Below are 17412 nucleotides of genomic sequence, written 5' to 3' on the forward strand. Positions count from 1 at the left end.
TGTGATTCACGGACAGCCTCAGTTACTTAGTGAGGTCCTCCGCAACTCAGTGAGACCCTGTTTCAAAATAAAGAATAAAAGCCGGGCGTAGTGGCGCACGCTTGTAATCCCTGCGTTTGGGAGGAGGAGACAGGGGGATCTCGCAGGTTCAAAGCCAGCTGTGCTGGCTTAAGAAACCCTGTTTCCAAATAAAAATATAAAAATGGGTCTGGGAGTGTAGCCCGAGGTAGAAGGGTTTCCAGGAACCCCAGTACCGCCAAAATAAATAAATAAATAATAAAAAATAGGGCTGGGGGTGTAACTCGTAGTTAGAATGCCCCTGGGTTTCATTCTCAGTATCACATACACACAAAAAAATTTGCTAATCTCTCTCTGTTGGCTCCTTGAGAACAGGACTGAGGCTATCTTAAATATGTCCATCTTCCCCAGGATTGGTATGAGGCACCAGTAAAATTCTAATTAGGAGCGGGGGTGGTGGTGCACGCTTGTAATCCCAGCATTTTGGGAGGCTGAGACTGGAGGATCGCGGTTCGCAGACAGCCTCAGCTACTCAGTGAGGCCCTCTGCAACTCAGTGAGACCTGGTTTCAAAATAAAGAATAAAAAATTGGGCAGGAGTTGTAGCTCAAAGGTCAAATGCCTCTGGGTTCCAGCCCCAGACCCCCCCCACACACACACAAAAAAAAAAAACCCTAATAAGGGCACTATAGCTTGGTGCTGAGCATTAATCTAGTGCCTCATACATGCTAGGCAAGTGCTCTGTCACTGAGCTATACCCCTAGCCTTATGATATTTGAATTTTATCCTGTAAGTTCATTTGAGGAAACTGAGAGCTGAAGTTTCCCAGGAGTTTCTCCAAGTTGTTTACCTCATCAGAGAACAAATGTTTTGGGTGTGCATGTCTTTGAAATATCTTCTACCAGCCAGGTATGGGTGGCACATGCCTGTAATCCCAGTACTTGGGAGGCTGAAACAAGAGGAGCACAGGTTCGAGGCCAGCCCCAGCAACTTAGTGAGACCTGTATTTAGTGAGACCCTGTGTCAAAATAAAAAAATAAAAAGAGCTGGGTTTGTAGCTTGGAGGTAGAGTACCCTTGGGTTCAATCCCCACTGCTACACACACACACAGAGATAAAAAGAAAAAAGAAATCCTATGTATCTGTCCCCTTAACTACCCCCAGTCCTCATTACCTCCTCCCCAGCTCAGGCATCTTGGTCTCCCATTTACTCCCTCAACTTTGGCTTACACATGGTTTCTTCCTGAGTTGGGCCATGCCCTACCCTGCAGAGCACGGTCGGCCTGGTGGTCCCTGCCCGCCCCTCCCAGTCAATGCAGGGAGTGCTGCTCCCATCAGCAAGCCTCGCATCTCCCTCCACCTGGCCGTTGGTGTCATTCCAACTGGACAGAATCACAGATCCAAAAAATGTGCACAGCATCCATCTGCTCAAGTGGATTTGAGCCCACTGGTGGCTGGAGTCAGGCCCGGGTCAGCTGTGTCCCCGGAGCCCAGCAACAAACATGGCTGGGGAGATCCCTGAGTGCAAATGCCAGGCGCTTAAGTGACAGGTGTGGACGGCAGGCCACAAGAGAACTGAGCAGGAGCTGATGGGCTTTATTAAAACTATTGCAAACCTGTACACTGTACATGGGGGTGGCAGGCGGGGCTTGGGTCCTCCCCAGGCTGTCTTGTTCTGTTGGCCAGAGTGGGTGGGACATGTATTCACACACGCTCACCCTCCTGTCCTAGGGAGAGTGCCTCTGTCCTCCTGCCGCCACTGGGCAGGCTGTCAGGGTCGGTCACAGGAGGCAGGGCTCTTCCTCCGCTCTCGACTCAGCAGCGTCACCAGCTTGGCCTTGAAGCCCGCGTGAGCCCCAGCGCGGCTGGTGCCACCTGCCTCATCAAGCTCCAGCTCTAGCAGCCGCCGGTACTGCGCCTCCAGACTGGTCTCGTGGGCCGAGACAGGCCAGCCTAGGTCCTCGCTGTTGTGGTAGATGGGGCTGGCCAAGGGGCTGCGGCCACTCGGAGGGCCCTCCTGGGGCTTGGCGCCCTCGTTGGGCAGCCCAGGGCTGGCCTCCAGCATGCACAGGTTCTCGTAGAGGTGCTCAGTGGCGGCTGGGGGCCCACTGGACCTCTTGTGCACAGAGGCGTAGAGCGCAGGCGCTGGTTCTTCAGGCATGGGGCCCAGAAGCAGTGGCAGGCTCTGGGGCCCAGAGTCAGCCACACGTGCCCTTCTGGTGGTGGGCAGCTCGGGCCCTGGTGGCACCTCCAAAAGCTCTCCAGGGGGCTCTAATGAGGGCAGGGAGGTGGCACGAGGCAGTGGACAGGGCCGCTCAGGCAGCAGCTCCCGCTGGATGGTGATGGCAGCGGCCACGGCTCTGCACAGGTCCTGGGCACGTGGGCTGCTGAAGGCAAAGAGGCCTTCGCCCGAGTCGCAGCGGCGGCCAGCCTCAAAGGAGAACACACCCTAGACATGGAGGGCGGGGCAGGGATGAGTGGCCAAAGGGCCAGGATGCTAGCCACCGGCTGCCCTCCCCTGCAGGACCTGCTGGATTTGGTGGCTGCCCCGCTCCTTACCTTGTCAGAGCCGAACTTGCGCAGGAAGTTGTAGGGCCAGCTATAGAGGACCAGCGGGCTGGAAGTCTCCCTCAGGTGTATGGCACCTTGGCCCAGCACCAGGAGGCAGGGCCCCTTCAGCTGGCAGCGGGCTGCAGCCTCAGTCCTCTGTACCACCACTGGAAACTCACTCACTAAGGGCGGGCGGAGGGCCACCGTGTCAGTACCCCAAAGATCCTGGCCCCAGGGGTGGCGGGCTGAGGCTGCCCATGGCCTCCCATGACTCACCTTCCTGCCAGGAAGAGTAGATGGAGTTTTCCTCCATGGGGATGAAGCCCTTCATGGGAGATTCAGCCTCCCCTGGTCCTGAGGAGCACTGCCCTGTACCCTGGGGAATGAGCTCAAGTTATAGGCTAGAGTCCACCTGCTTCTCTCCCCCTTCCCTCCTGCAGAGGCATCCAGGGACCCAAGTGCTGGTCCCAGTTCTGCCCCTGACATACCTGATTTCAGGCACCCCTCTGAGGCTATTTCCCCATCTGCAAGATAGGGCAGCATTCCTTGCTGGGCTTCCCCTTGAGGGTGCTGGGCTATGGAAGGGAGCGCTTTGCTTGCAGGTATCTGACAGCTCTAAATTGCTGGGCACTGAAGATGTCCCCATGGCCCCCAAGCTTGGCTGGGAACCAGATTGGCTCCTGTGTGTCTCTGACAGCTTGGAACAGGGAAGGAGTAGGAACTTGGGGGCCAGCCAGTGAGCAATGCCCCAGGCTTCTTTCTCCAACTCACTATTACCACCTGTGAGTCCCTCTTGACCTCTCCTGGCCTTCATTCTATATCCACATCCTCATGTTCTTTTTGCCTCTTGACCATGACCACTTTGGGACCCTGGCTAGGGTCAAATGTAATTTTTTTTTTTTTTTTTTTTTTTTTTTTTTGCGGTACTGGGGAGAGAACCCAGGGGCATTCTACCTCTGAGCTATACCCCTAGCCCTATTTTTTATTCTTTATTTGAAAACAGGATCTCACTGAGTTTCAAAGGGCCTCACTTAGTAGTAGCTAAAGATGTCCTTGAACCATATCCTCCTGTCTCAGCCTCTCAAATGATGACATTACAAGCATGCACCACCATGCCCTACAAATTTTTTAATGTGTGTGTGTGTGTGTGTATGGTACTGAGGATTGAATCCAGAGGTATTCTACCTCCAAGCTATACTCCAAGACCGATTTTGTTTTCTGTTTCGAAACAGAGTCTTGTGCTGGGCATGGTGGCTCACGCTTGTAATCCCAGTACTTGGGAGGCTGAGATAGGAGGATCACAGTTTACAGACAGCCTCAGCTATTTAATGAGACCCTTTGAAACTCAGTGAGACCCTGTTTCAAAATAAAGAATAAAAAATAGGGCTGGGGGTGTAGCTTGGAGGTAGAGTTGCAGAGGGCCTCAGTAAGAAGCTGAGGCTGGCTATGAACCTGCGATTCTCCTGTCTGAGCCTCTCAAGTACTGGGATTAGAAGTGTGGCCACCACACCTGGCTTTAGAGTATATACTGAACAGCTGAATTGCTGGGTCATGTGATACCTCCACAATTATCCTGAGGAACCACCATACTCATTTCATTTTGGTCCATCAAAGTGTTGGAAAGGTTGGCCTTTACAACCTTTAGTGCCTGCCTTCAACCCTCCAAAAGCTTCTCTGACTCAGAGGAAAAATCCCAAACCCCACACATGGCCTAGGGTGGTTTTGGCCGGCTCCCACTGAACTCTTCAACTTCTCTGCCTCCGGCATATCTCCCCATTCTTTACCCTCTGGCTACACTGGCCTTCTTTCTGTCCCCTGAACATACCACAGTCTTTCCTGACCTATCCCGGCATTCCATCTTCTCTATAGCATGCATGACCATCTGAGATTCATTTTATGGGTGTGTGGGCTGTTTCCCAGTCTTGCAAGTGTTTGGCAATACACATTGAGTAACAGGATATGAGCAAATGAGGTGAACAAATGTGGGGTGAGGTGGTCCCCCAGGCCAGCCTGTGGGCTGCCCTGCCCACCTGCCCACCCTGCACTCACCGGAAAGGCCAGCTGGCAGATGGGGCCCATCCACGACTGGCGGTGCTGTGCAGCTAGCAGGTGGGAGCGCTCTGTAGTGGTGAGCAAGAAGGCACCTGTGTCCCGGGGGCAGCTCTCACCGTCGGCCGGCAGCACGGACACACAGTCAGCTAGGCGGATGATCCGCCGCTCCCCGCGACGGCCAGGCCCTGCTGATCGGTCACCAGCGGACCCTAGGCCACCATCCCGGATGTCCCAGCTCTCTAGCCGTGCCACGCCTGAGGGGCCTCCTGCATACAGCAGAGCCCACACCTTCCGCCAGGACTTCTGTGGGAGGGGAGGGTTGGGAGGAGAGCCTTGGATGGCAGAGTCACCCTGCCCCTCGGCTCTGTAGAAGCCACTCAGCAACTGCTCTTGGCCACCCAGACTGACCTTAGCTTTCCCCAGGTCCTCAAGGTCCCAGGGGAGGAGGCAGGAGGAAGAGCTTGTATTTGGGGTTGGTAAGTCCTGGGTCCAAATCCCACCCACTCTCTCCTGTGACCTCCACAGTGCCAGTACCCTCATCTCTCAAAAGACCACAAAAACATGAGGTTGGGCCTCTCCTGAATTATGTTTACAAGTACCTAGTGGCTGGGGCAGACCATCTGACATTGCTGCTATGTTGTCCCCCAAAAAGTAATTTAAAAAAGAGGACATTTGGGCTATGGTGGGAGGCCTGAGCCTCATGCTCGCAAGGAAGGAAATATGCAAATGGCTTCTAGCAAAGGAAACAGGCAGTTTATCCGCCTGGGCAGCAGCTGCAGCTGAGCTGAGCTGAGCTGTGGGGGTGCAGGGCTTGCTGCCCAAGGAGAGGTGAAGTCCCCACCTCCTCTCTTCCCATGACAAGGCTGGGCTCAGCCCTTGTCTGCTGTCTACAGTATGTGGCTCCATCGCTGGGGGTTCCCTCTGCCCAGCCTCTGGCCCTCTCTAGGGGCCTTAGTGCAACCATTAGATGGGCCAGAAGGCTGTTCAGCTCCGCCCTGCTTGAGGAGTTGAACCTTAGTCTTTCCCTGAACTTGGTGACCCCATCTCTAAATGAGGCAGGGCCTGACAGAGGCCTGTTTGGCTTCCAGCCTCTCAGCAGAGAGGGTCTATTCCATTTCCCATTTCCTGAGTTCCAGATGGGCATGGTAGAGCACGCCCAATATCCCAGCTACTCAGGAGGCTGAATCAGGAGGATTGACTAGTTTGAGGCCAGCCTTAGCAGTTTAGCGAGGCTTCCTTCCTTCCTTCCTTTTTTGTGGTCTTGGGGATTGAGCCTAGGGGCATTCTACCTCCCAGCTATACCCTCAGCCCTATTTTTTTAGTCTTTGTTTTGAAACAAGCGTCTCACTGAGTTGCAAAGGGCATAAGTAGCTGAGGCTGGCTGTGAACCCTGATCCTCCTGTTTCAGCCTCCTAAGTACTGGGACAAGGATATACCACCACTCCTGGCTGCAAGGCCCTATTTCAAAAACAAAAAATAGAGGGTGCCCACACACAAAAATAAAAACCACAAATTTAAAAATAAAGCTGAAGCTGGGTACGGTGGCGCATGCTTGTAATCCCAGCAATTGGGAGGTTGAGACAGGAGGATTCAGGTTCATGGCCGGTCTCAGCTACTTAAGTGAGGCCCTTTGCAATTCAGTGAGACCCTGTTTCAAAATAAAGAATGAAAAATAGGGCTGGGAAGCCGGGTGTGGTGCCCCACGCTTGTAATACCAGCATTCGGGAGGCTGAGACCAGAGGATCGCGGTTCACAGACAGCCTCAGCTACTTAGTGAGGCCCTCCATAATTTAGTGAAACCCTGTTTCAAAATAAAGAATAAAAGCCGGGCGTGGTGGCGCACGCTTGTAATCCCAATACTTGGGAGGCTGAGACAGGAGGATCGTGCAGGTTCAAAACCAGCCTCAGCTACTTAGTGAGGCTCTCAGCAACTTAGTGAGACCCTATTTCCAAATAAATGATAAAATAGGTCTTGGAGTATAGCCCGGAGGTAGAAAGCCCCTGGATTTCACCTCCAGGACCACACACACACAAAAATAACCAACCAACCAACAACCCCCCCCAAAAAAAAAACAAAGAAAAAAATTGGGCAGGAGGTGTAGCTTGGAGGTCGAATGCCCCTGGGTTCCATCTCCAGACCCCCCCCCCCAAAAAAAAAAAAAAAGGCTGGGGTTTTAGCTCTGAAGTAGAATGACCCTGGGTTCCAATCCCAGTACCGAAAAGAAAAAAAAAAGAAAAAGGAAAAGAAAAGAAAAGCCGAGCATGGTGGTGTATACCTGTAATCCTAGTACTTGGGAGGTTGAGACAGGAAGATTGTAGTTTCATGGCTAGCCTTAGTAACTTAGTGAGGCCCTACAATTTCTAGTGAGACCCCCGTTTCCAAATTAAAAGAATAAAACAGGGCTGGGGTATAGCTCAATGGTAGAATACTTGCCTAGAATACACAAGATCCTGAGTTCAATCCCCAGCACTACCCCCAACCCCCCCCAAAATCCTGAGTTCCATCCCCCACCGGGGCTTCCTTTTTTCCCAGTTCTCCCAGGTCTAGGAGGGCTGTCCAGGCCTGGGCAGAGGCACCTTTCTCTGCTCACTGCTGGCCTTGGGCAGCCAGGGGTCCCCACCTTGCCAAACTTGACGTGCTGCTGGTAGAGGATGCCGTCCTTGATGGGGGTCTCCACAGGCTCCATGGCCACGTCTATGCCAGAGGCCTGCTGTTCTGAAGACCTGAGGAAGCTGGTGACAGTCGGGCGGACGGGAACTCCTCACACTTCCCCTTCTGGCCACTTCCCCTCCCTCCCTCCCTCCAGAGAGGCAGCTGTGGCCTGGGGGGAGGGGAGTCTAATCCTCAGTTAAAGGATTGAGGGGAGCACACATTTCTTTGTGGGGGTTCAAGCCAGCATGAAGCATATTTCTGCCTGGCAGGAGCCTCAGAATACCATCACAGCCTGGCTGCCCCAAGTCATGAGCCCAGCACCCTCCCCAACCCGGGCAGTTGTGTACCCACAAGACTGGCAAACTCCTGGTTTTCCACAGTCCTGGTATGTACCATTAGGTTGTCCCAAGACATCTCACCTGGCGTCCTCTGCTTCTCTGAAGTATTTCTCATTTTACTTGCTCTTCTCCATCTTTGTAGTCCCTGTCCCACCTTGGCCCACCAGGCTTTCTCTACCAATTCCAAACCAATCTGACTTCTCCCTTAAGGATCCTTGGGACTAGCCTGGGCCCCTTAGCTGGGCACTGAGGGGCATATGTTCTCTGGCCTCCACTTCCTCTGAGCCCCATTTCTCCAGGGCCCAGCCCAGACCCTGGTGCACACCTTACCACCGTGCTGCTTGGGCAGCAGGCTGCCTCTTCCTCCTGGAGGCCTTCCCTGATCACTACACAGAGCACAGTGGCTCCTGCAGCCAGTCCACATGAGCGCCACACCCTGAATTGCTCACATGGGCCACGTGAGTGTGGGTAGTAGGCCCAGTGGGCTCCCCAGAGAGGTCACATGCTCCTTGAAAGCTCTGCTTCCTGCCCACTACCTGGCCTTTTGTATTTCTGCCCTGCCTTGCTGGGGGCCAGGACTGACGCTGAGTGTGCATTTGAATTCTGACAAGTCTTTTTCATTCATGCCACCTCTGGGGAAAATGTTATAACCTGGCTGAGCAATACTGTTTGGGGTCACATACTCAGCCAGGAAAACGCCTACTCAGGCCTTTTGGCACCTGGCTCGGTGCCCACCTGGCCAGGCAGCCTCAGGCCACATCCTTTGCATTCTCATCACCATTTCAATGATGGGGAAATCAAGGCTCAGAAAAACTAAGTCACTTGCTCAAGGCCACACACCAAGTGACAGACGGCTTGAGCAACTGCTGTCCTGTTGGGATAAGCAGGTGCCCTTGCACACGAAGTTCCTGGCACAGTGGAATGGTGTGGCACATGGTCACTGCCATGCAGCTGCTCTGCTCATCTCCCACCAGATGCTAAAATCCTGGTTGGCCTGCTGGTTGTCTCGTAACAGCCACCATGTTCACTCGCATCTGCATGGGCTTTCCAGGCAGCCCTCCACCTGGCTCGTCTGAGTCCTTGTAACCCCATAGAGCTGGCCAGAGCAGGGGCAGCGGGAGTGTGTGACCTCAATGGCGGTCCTGTGGTATCTGTTGCCTCAGTGACTGAAGAGGAGGGCTTGACTGGAAGCCCGCACGGCAGGCAATGGATAGGGGTGAGGCAGGAAGGAGTCTCCCATGGGCTCGAGAAGTCCCCAGAGCGTTGTACAACTGACAGAAGAGCAAGGCCAGGAGTTATGACAGCCAGCCAGGGAGACTAGTCCTAGTCATTTCCTCTGGCCACTAACTGTGGTCCCTCTAGTCATGAACCCCTGAGTCCCTGATCCCCCAGAAGGGTCACTGGCTAGGTGTTGCCTTCCACAGCTAAGTACTGCGGGCAGTGGTGGTGAGATGCGGCTGCCCTGCCTCAGGGGCGCTGGAGGCCATAGGGTAAGGCCTGACAGGAATGGGGGTGGAGGGGCAGATGCTGAGACACAGGTAGGACTGGGCTGAGATACAGGGGCTTGTGCTTTAATGGCAGCTGGGGGTGAGGGGAAGAGGAACAAAAATAGTAATTCTGGGGGTATAAGGAACAGCCCAGGCCAGCTGGGCTAAGGATGCTGGCTTCCTGTCCAAGGGCTGGTGCGTGTGTGAGTGTAGGGTGGCCAGAGTCCCAAGACTCAGGCCTCTTGGAGAGAAGGAGGGAGGAGATGGCTCAGAAGTCCATGGAGCTGTGGGCCAGGTAGTCCTTGCGGCCGATGTTGCTGACCTGCTTGGTCTGCATGGCCTCAAGTTTGGGGCAATCAGTGATCCGATGGCCCAGGCCACCGCAGAAGGCACAGCCACGTTCTCCTGGGGGGAACAGGGACAGGGTCAGCAAGGTCACAGGGTCAGGATCCAGGCCCTAGAATTTGTCCCACCCTCCCCCCAATTAGGTTCCCCTAACCCACCATGGGCTTTTCTGTGGTGTTAGTGCCCCCGCCCCTGAAGACTTGGGACTCCTACTCAGCACTCACCTCCGATGTCCAGCATGGACTCATCTCCACAGTGTAGCACTTGTAGCACAGGTGGTACCTTCTGTTTGGCCTCCAGCAGCAGGGCCTTGAGATCCATCAGCACTGACTCGTCTAGAGTGGAGTTGGAGGGGGAACCATCAAGCCTGACCTGGGTCCTGCAGCCAGAACCTGGGCAGCCGTAGGTGGAGGACCAAGGGGATAGGTGAGGTGGCAGACTCACCACAGGCCTTGTTGATGAAGGTGGTAGCGATGCCTGTGTTTCCTGAGCGCCCGGTGCGGCCGATCCGGTGCACTGCAACAAAGGGGAAAGCCTCTGGTCCACTGCCAGGCGCTGGGATCTAGTTTGACCCTTCTTCTGGCTAGCCCACAGCCCTGGGCCCACAAGCTACCCACCATAATTCTCAATTTCCTCAGGCATGTCATAATTGATGACGTGCTGGATGGCAGGGAAATCCAGGCCCTTGGAGGCCACGTCTGTGGCCACCAGGACATCTTTCTTGCCCTCCCGGAATGCCTCAATGGCTTTGGTGCGTTCCTCCTGGTCTAGGAAGAGTCAGGTAGGAGCCGTCAGAGCTATAGTAGGAATTTCAGCAGTGGCAGGCTGGCCAGGCAGGGGAAGGGACTAGGTGAGGGGCTGCTCTAATAGCAACCTGACCTTTGCCCCCATGGATGGCCACAGCTTCAACCCCCTTGAGCAGCAGGTACTCATGGATGGCGTCCACATCTGCCTTCTTCTCTGCGAAGATGAGCACCTATTAAGAAAGGCCAATTCTAGTCACAGGGTGCCCCCTTCCCCCAAACCTGCTCCCAGGATGCTGTGCCTAGCACCCTCTCCCTGTCCCTGGACTGGCTGCACTCACAGGTGGGGGTGTCTTCTGCAGGCACTCAAGCAGGTACACCATCTTGGCCTCCTCCTTCACGTATTCCACCTCCTGCCACCACAGGGGTCAAGTCAGGTAGGGATACCAGCCATGGTCCTGCTGCAGAGGCTGGGCCCCTAACCTGGGCCAGGTGACCAGACACCTCTTGCCAGCAAGGGCTGGTCACCCTAACAATGGCACTGACTAAAAGGCAAGGGGCTTCCAGTGAAACTCCAGGGCCCAGAAGATGGACCCCTTGCTCCAAATAGCTTCAAAGGAGGCTTTTCAGATCCAGTCCTCATAGGTGAGAGACCCTGCCCATGGAGAGGCCTGCTAACCTGGATGACATCCAGGCTGGCGGCCCCAGCACGCCCCACGTTGATGGTGACAGGTTTTACGAGAGCACTCTTGGCAAAGTTCTGAATCTTCTTCGGCATGGTGGCGCTGAAGAGTAGGGTCTGCCGCTGGCCCTGAAGAAGGGTGGGGGCTAGGGCCAAGGGCTCACAGGGCCAAGTCATGTGGGGATAGGGTCTGTGGACACAGTCCCCCTCCCCCAAGGTAGCAAGGGTGAAGCAGCGTAGGGGTATGGAGACCAGGTAGGGGGTGGAAACCTTGAAATAGGAGAAAATGGTACGGATGTCACCCTCGAAGCCCATGTCGATCATGCGGTCAGCTTCGTCCAGGGCCAGGTAGCGACAGATGTCTAGGCTGACCATCTTTTTCTGTAGCAAATCCATGAGACGCCCAGGGGTGGCCACCATCATGTGTACACCACTGAGGACCAAAGAAAGATCCTGAGTTGAAGCCACCTGCCTACCACCTACTGAGACATCATCCGCTGCCTCTGTTCTGTCTTATGATCTCTTTCCTATCTCTCTCCCTGTCACTCCTTGCATCCTGTCCTAAGTATAGCACAAATCTCTGGCCTAGAAAGAGCCTTCTGACTAGTACTTGACCCAATACACCTTTCTCTCCCTCCCAGATCACTCTTCTAGTCCCAGGATGGCTGTCCTGAACCTTTGCAGTGGTTTTGCCCCGGGCTCCTGTAATCCCTCTGGAGCCTTGCTTAGCTTATATGTTCTTGTACACAGACTTCATTTTTTTCTGCACCTGGATCTGCCCTGAGACTAGGAATATCTCAGAAACAGGGATAGATAGGATCTGGCCCATCTGAGACCCCAAGACCCAGTCTAGGGCATCTGGAAGTATCTGTTCAGGACTGCACTGTGTGGAAAAGATACGGGTGCCACTGGGACCCAAGCCCAAGTGCTTCAGACTCCTTGGTTGATCACACTGAAGAACCCTGACTTTTCAGGATACCCCAGGCTCCCACACCTCTGCTTTCTGCCTGAACTGTTCCTCTTCAAAACTGAAATAACACCTTTCCTGCAAAGCCTTCTCACTCCCAGATGGCCCTACATAGAGGGCAGGCCACTCCATCTGCTGCATTCCCATAGCATCTGGTCATATCTCTCCATTCGACTCCAACTCACCTCCCCAGGGTTAGACTCTGGGGTCCTTGAGGACGGGGCCCAAAGGAGGCCTCTGTAAGGTCCTGTGGAAGGGCTCCTTTAGCTTCTCTGGGGACTTTGGGAGGTCCAAGGGGTGCTGATACTCACTGTCGGATGGTCTCCATTTGCTCTTTGACAGACATGCCTCCGATGCAGAGAGCACAGCGTAGGAGGGGCGAGCTATCCTCTTGCAGCAGGCGGCAATAATATTCCAGGATGCCATGAGTCTGCCGGGCCAGCTCTCTCTGCGGGCACAGGGATAAGGCTAGCACTAGAAGGCAGCTCCAGTCTGTGCCCTGCCCTCCAGGCTGGCCAATCTTACTGAGGGGCAGATGATGAGTCCATAGGGCCCTTCCCGCTTGGAGAAAGGCAACCGCTTCTCTTGTTCCAGGCAGAACATGATGACGGGCAGTGTGAACACCAGTGTCTTGCCTGACCCCGTGAAGGCAATGCCGATCATGTCTCGGCCAGACAGACTGTTGGGAGAGGACAGTCTGAGGGCCAGGTCCAGCAGAAAGCAGTGACTACTCCAGTTGGTCATCTGGCCATTGCTTTTTTCCCTGTCACTGCCCTCCTCAGGGACCACAGGTCTACAGCCCATACTCACATGGTGGGAATTCCCTGGATCTGAATGGGTGTTGGGTGGAGGATGCCTTTCTTCTTCAGTCCACGCAGAATGGCTGTGGGAAACAACAGGTGCTTTACCAGAATTCTAGAGCCTGATAGCACTTCCCCACAAGCTGCAAGTGAAGATGAAGAGGAGGCTCAAGGAGAGAAAGGAAGAAGAAAAAATAGAGACTTATCCAATGTTCTTGGGTTTGTTTGAGCCAAAATTCATACCCAGGCCTATTTAAGCCCCAGATTACTTTCCCACTGAAACTTTGTATAACAGCTGAAGACAGTGAATGTGTATGATTAGGGCAAAAGAAAAGCCTAGAAAAAGCTGAGCGTGGTGGTGCATACTTGTAATCCCAGCATTTGGGAAGCTGAGAACAGAGGAACACAGTTCGCAGACAGCCTGGGCTACTTAGTGAGGCCCTCTGCAACTTAGTGAGACCCTCTTTAAAAATAAAGAATAAGCCGGGCGTGGTGGCGCATGCTTGTAATCCCCACGCTTGGGAGGCTGAGACAGGAGGATTGCACGGGTTCGAAGCCAGCCTCAGCTACTTAGTGAGGCTCTCAGCAACTTAGTGAGACCTTGTTTCCAAATAAAATATAAAATGGGTCTGGGAGTATAGCCCGGAGGTAGAAAGCCCCTGGGTTCCACCCCCAATACCACCCAAAAATAAATAAATAAATAAATAAATAAATAAATAAATAAATAAATAAATAAAAATAAAGAATAAAAAAGCTGGGCGTGGTGGCGCACGCTTGTAATCCCAGCATTTGGGAGTCTGAGACCTGAGGTTCGCGGTTTGCAGACAGCCCCAGCTACTTAGTGAGGCTCTCTGCAACTCAGTGAGACCGAGTTTCAAAACAAAACCCGGTTTAGGCTGTAACTCAGAGGTCGAATGCCCCTGGGTTCCATCCCCAGACATGCAAAAAAAAAAAAAAAAAAAAAAAAGCCTAAAAAAGTTGGGCATGGTGGCACAACACTTGTAATCCCAGCATTTGGGAGGCTGAGACGGAGGATCTGGGTTTGCAGCCAGCCCCAGCTACTTAGTGAGGCCCTCTGCAACTCAGATCCTGTTTAAAAATAAGAATACAAAATAGGGCTGTGACAGCTGGGAGTGGTGGCACATGCTTGTAATCCCAGCATTTGGAAGGCTGACACAGGAGTATCTGGGTTTATGGTCAGCCTCAGCTACGTAGTGAGGCCCTTTGCAACTCAGTGAGACCCTGTTTCAAAATAAAGAATAAAAAATAGGGCTGGGGGTGTAGCTTAGAGGTAGAATGCCCCTGGGTTCTATCCCCAGTACTGAAGAAAAAAAAAAAAAAATCCTAAAGAAGCTCCTCCAACCCCTCCATCCCGGCTAGACTAAATGCAGATATTGCTGAGCTCAGTGAAGGCTGGGACAAACCTCACAGAAGCTTGATTATAAAGGATGGTGTCTCTTTCTGTGTCCCCATACCTGCAGGAAACTTCATTTCCTTGAAGCTCTTGATAGGTGGTGGGATACCATCTCCTTCCACTAGGATGTGGTACTTCTTCCGTACTCGCTCATGCCGCTCTTCAGACATGCTCAGTACATAACGGGGTGGTGTCCAACTGGGGGTAGGTAGTAGGGATCAACAGAGGCTGTAGGCTCTGGCCTTGGAGTGTCATTGCTAGTCTCAGCCACAAACCATCCTAAGTAAGGGCAACTGCAGACTGGAAAGACATACCTTGTTTTGATTGGGTCGTCATATGTGATACCCTTCGCCATCTCCTTTACTGACATCAAGGCTGAGGAGACAGACATAGCTCAGAACCGGCCCCTGCTTCCCAGATGCCAGATTCCTTGAGATATAACATGGCTGGGTCTGGAGGAGAAGGCTCAGTTCACCAGTCCACCACCTCAGTGTTCTAATATCATACCTCGGCCCTCTGCCACACTCTCCAGAATCTTTTCTTCTTCTTTCAGCTGCTTCTCCTTGGCAGACTCCTTGCGGGCTGAGAAAGAGGCAAAGACGTCAGAGAGACACCAACATGGTGCACTAGGCTTGGCTCTTCCTCTCCTGCCCAGGAGGTGATGGTTCACAAACCTTCAGCCTTCTCTTTGAGGTGCTGGTGCTGATCCAGGAGGCTGACGTTGGATTGAGGGCCCAGCGGGATGTCATCCTCATCTCCCTGGGGCTCGCTGCCACTGTCCTGCTGCTCCTCTTCCGCAGCTCCTTTACGTCTTCGCTGCAGCAGCTTCTGGAGCTGAGGTTCCACCAGTGCCCCTCAGAGTCAAGCCCAAGCCGGGAAGGGTGGCGCTGGGGCCCCCGAGTCCTGTGCCTCGAGGCACAGGGCTTCCATACCCCCGAGATTAGGGAGCCAGCTCCTCGTGTGCCTCGGGGCCACTCGTCAGATGGCTCCCCTGCCCCGGGCTCTAGGACTACCTCCCATCCCACCGACTAACGCTGCCATTCCTCGGGACCCAGGGCCCTCACCAGCAGCTGCCTGCGCTGTCGTAACGGCACGTAGGGCACGTAGTCCTCGTCGTCCTCATCCTCGCCCTCGGAGCGGCTCCCTCCAGCAGCTGCGTCGTCGCTGCGCGCCCGCTGCAGACACACTCGACTCAGGCCAGGGTCTCCAGCCGCCCCCGCCCCGCTCCGCCGCGCGGGGCCCCAGCCTCGCTCCCACCTTCCGCTCAGGCTCCAACTCCTCCATCCTTTGCCGCACGCATGCGCGCCACGGCGAGACCACGCCCCATCTCCAAGCGAAACCCAATCAGATGTGAAGAGGCGGACTTCGGCGCCTAGCAACTATCTCGGAGAGCCGGGTCCCGAAGAGGGACAAACTATCTCTGGAGGTGGTGCCTGCGAAGGCGGCCGAGCTGAGGCGGGACCTGAGAAAGCGAGAGGCGCAGCGTCGTGGGACGCTGGGGGGTTTGGAGCATGCGTGAAAGCCTCGCCCCTCGGAGGCCGCGGAGCTGGAGGGCAGGGCCGGGAGGGCAGGGGAGGGAGGGAGAGGACATGGGAGGGCAGGGCAGGGAGGGGAGGGGAGGGAGGGAGGGAGAGGACAGGGCAGGGCGGGGCAGGGCAGGGCGGGGCGGGGAGGGCAGGGCAGGGCAGGGAGGGGAGGGCAGGGCTGGGAGGGGAGGGGAGGGCGGAGCGGGGCGGGCAGGGCTGGGCTGGGCTGGGCAGGGCGGGGAGGGGCCGAGCTGGAGCCGCACCCTGATCGCGACGACACCAGCTCGCTCTCGCCCTGGCCACCAGAAGCCTTGCCTTGCCGGGCGTGGTGGCGCACGCTAGTAATCCCCGCGCTTGGGAGGCGGAGACAGGAGGATTGCGAAGGTTCGAAGCCAGCCTCTCTGGTTTAAGAGAGTTCTGGGAGTGTAGCCTGGAGGTAGAAGGGTTTCTAGGAACCCCAATCCCCCCAAAACAAAACAAAAGCCCCACATAAAACAAGCCGGGCATGGTTGTACATGCTTGTAATCCCAGCATTAGGGAGGCTGAGACTGGAGGATTCCGCAATTTAGGGCAGGGGGTATAGCTCGGAGGTCAAATGCCTCTGGGTTCCATCTCCAGAAGCCTTGCCTTCTAGACTCCTAGACCGGTCAACTGGGATCTTGCGGGTGTGTCTGCGGGAGCAGGGTGGGGCACGTGGAATAAATGACAACACTGGTGTCCTAGTCTGAGAGAAACAACAACTTCACAGTGGTGAGGGTTTGTTTGTTTGTTTGCACCGGGAATTGAACCCAAGGGTAGCAACCTCAGCCCTACTTTTTCTTCTTCCTCTTTTTGGTGGTACCCAGGGGCATTCTCCCTCCAAGCTAATTAAGCAGCCCATTTACCAAGAATACTACCAAGCCTAACTGGAGAGCACATAGCTGGGAAGAGTGCTGGAGGCAGTGGCCCAGGGATTAAAGTGCCTCCAGCACCCCTCCCAGCCATGTGATCTCCAGTTAGGCTTGGTAGTATTCTTGGTTTTATTTTATTTTTTGGTGGTACTGGGGGTGGAACCCAGAGGCTTTCTACTTCCGGGCTATACTCCCAGACCCATTTTATATTTTATTTGGAAACAGGGTCTCACTAAGTTGCTGAGAGCCTCACTAAATAGCTGAGGCTGGCTTCGAACCTGCGCGATACTCCTGTCTCAGCCTCCCAACCGCAGGGATTACAAGCATGTGGCACCACGCCCAGTTGTATTATTATTATTATTATTATTATTATTATTGGTACTGGGGGTGGAATCCAGAGGCTTTCTACCTCCGGGCTATACTCCCAGACCCATTTTATATTTTATTTGGAAACAGGGTCTTACTAAGTTGCTGAGAGCCTAAGTAGCTGAGGCTGGCTTTGAACCCATGCGGATCCTCTTGTCTCAGCCTCCCAAGCTCGGGGATTAAAAGTGTGCGCCACCACGCCCAGTTTGTATTCTTGGTTTTGAACCAGGAACATTCCACCTCTGAGCTACACCCCCAGCTCTACTTTTTATTCTTTATTATTATTTTTGTGGTACTAGGGATGGAACCCAGGGGCATTCTATCTCCAAGCTACATCCCCAGCCCTTTTTTTTTTTTTTTTTTTTTGTGGTACTGGGGTTCCTGGAAACCCTTCTACTTCTGGGCTACACTCCGAGACCTATTTTATATTTTTATTTGGAAACAGGGTCTCTTAAACCAGCGTGGCTGGCTTCGAACCTGCGCTATTCTCCTATCTCTGCCTCCCAAGCGTGCGTGGGGGAGGGGAGGTTACAAGCATGCACTTCCCAAGTACTGGGATTACTGGTGTGTGTGTATGTATATA

General features: G+C 54.2%; 2 protein-coding genes across 3 annotated transcripts; both read right to left on the reverse strand.

Moving 5' to 3' along the window:
- Positions 1 to 1787: 1787 nt before the first annotated feature.
- Positions 1788 to 7403, reverse strand: DOK3 (docking protein 3; the record flags this gene model as incomplete). 2 transcript variants are annotated; one of them, XM_080693544.1, is made up of 5 exons in its annotated part: positions 1788 to 2465; positions 2576 to 2748; positions 2843 to 2942; positions 4616 to 4921; positions 7240 to 7403. In XM_080693544.1, the coding sequence occupies 5 exons, from the start codon at positions 7303 to 7305 to the stop codon at positions 1788 to 1790; spliced, it is 1323 nt and encodes a 440-aa protein (XP_080549670.1). The 2 variants fall into 2 exon arrangements, with proteins under 2 accessions (XP_080549670.1, XP_080549669.1); XM_080693543.1 differs by having other exon boundaries at positions 4616 to 4918; positions 7240 to 7305.
- Positions 7404 to 9364: 1961 nt separating this feature from the next.
- DDX41 (DEAD-box helicase 41) lies at positions 9365 to 15347 on the reverse strand (the record flags this gene model as incomplete). Its single annotated transcript, XM_080714453.1, has 17 exons — positions 15305 to 15347; positions 15112 to 15222; positions 14722 to 14881; positions 14555 to 14629; positions 14362 to 14422; positions 14109 to 14245; positions 12644 to 12716; positions 12359 to 12512; positions 12145 to 12281; positions 11137 to 11299; positions 10864 to 10995; positions 10526 to 10597; positions 10321 to 10417; positions 10059 to 10208; positions 9886 to 9957; positions 9666 to 9776; positions 9365 to 9501 (listed from the first exon to the last, which is right to left on the reverse strand). The coding sequence occupies exons 1-17, from the start codon at positions 15329 to 15331 to the stop codon at positions 9365 to 9367; spliced, it is 1869 nt and encodes a 622-aa protein (XP_080570579.1). The 5' UTR covers positions 15332 to 15347.
- Positions 15348 to 17412: the final 2065 nt, after the last annotated feature.

This window comes from Muscardinus avellanarius (assembly GCF_963383645.1).
Source record: "Muscardinus avellanarius genome assembly, chromosome: 1".
NCBI lineage: Eukaryota > Metazoa > Chordata > Mammalia > Rodentia > Gliridae > Muscardinus > Muscardinus avellanarius.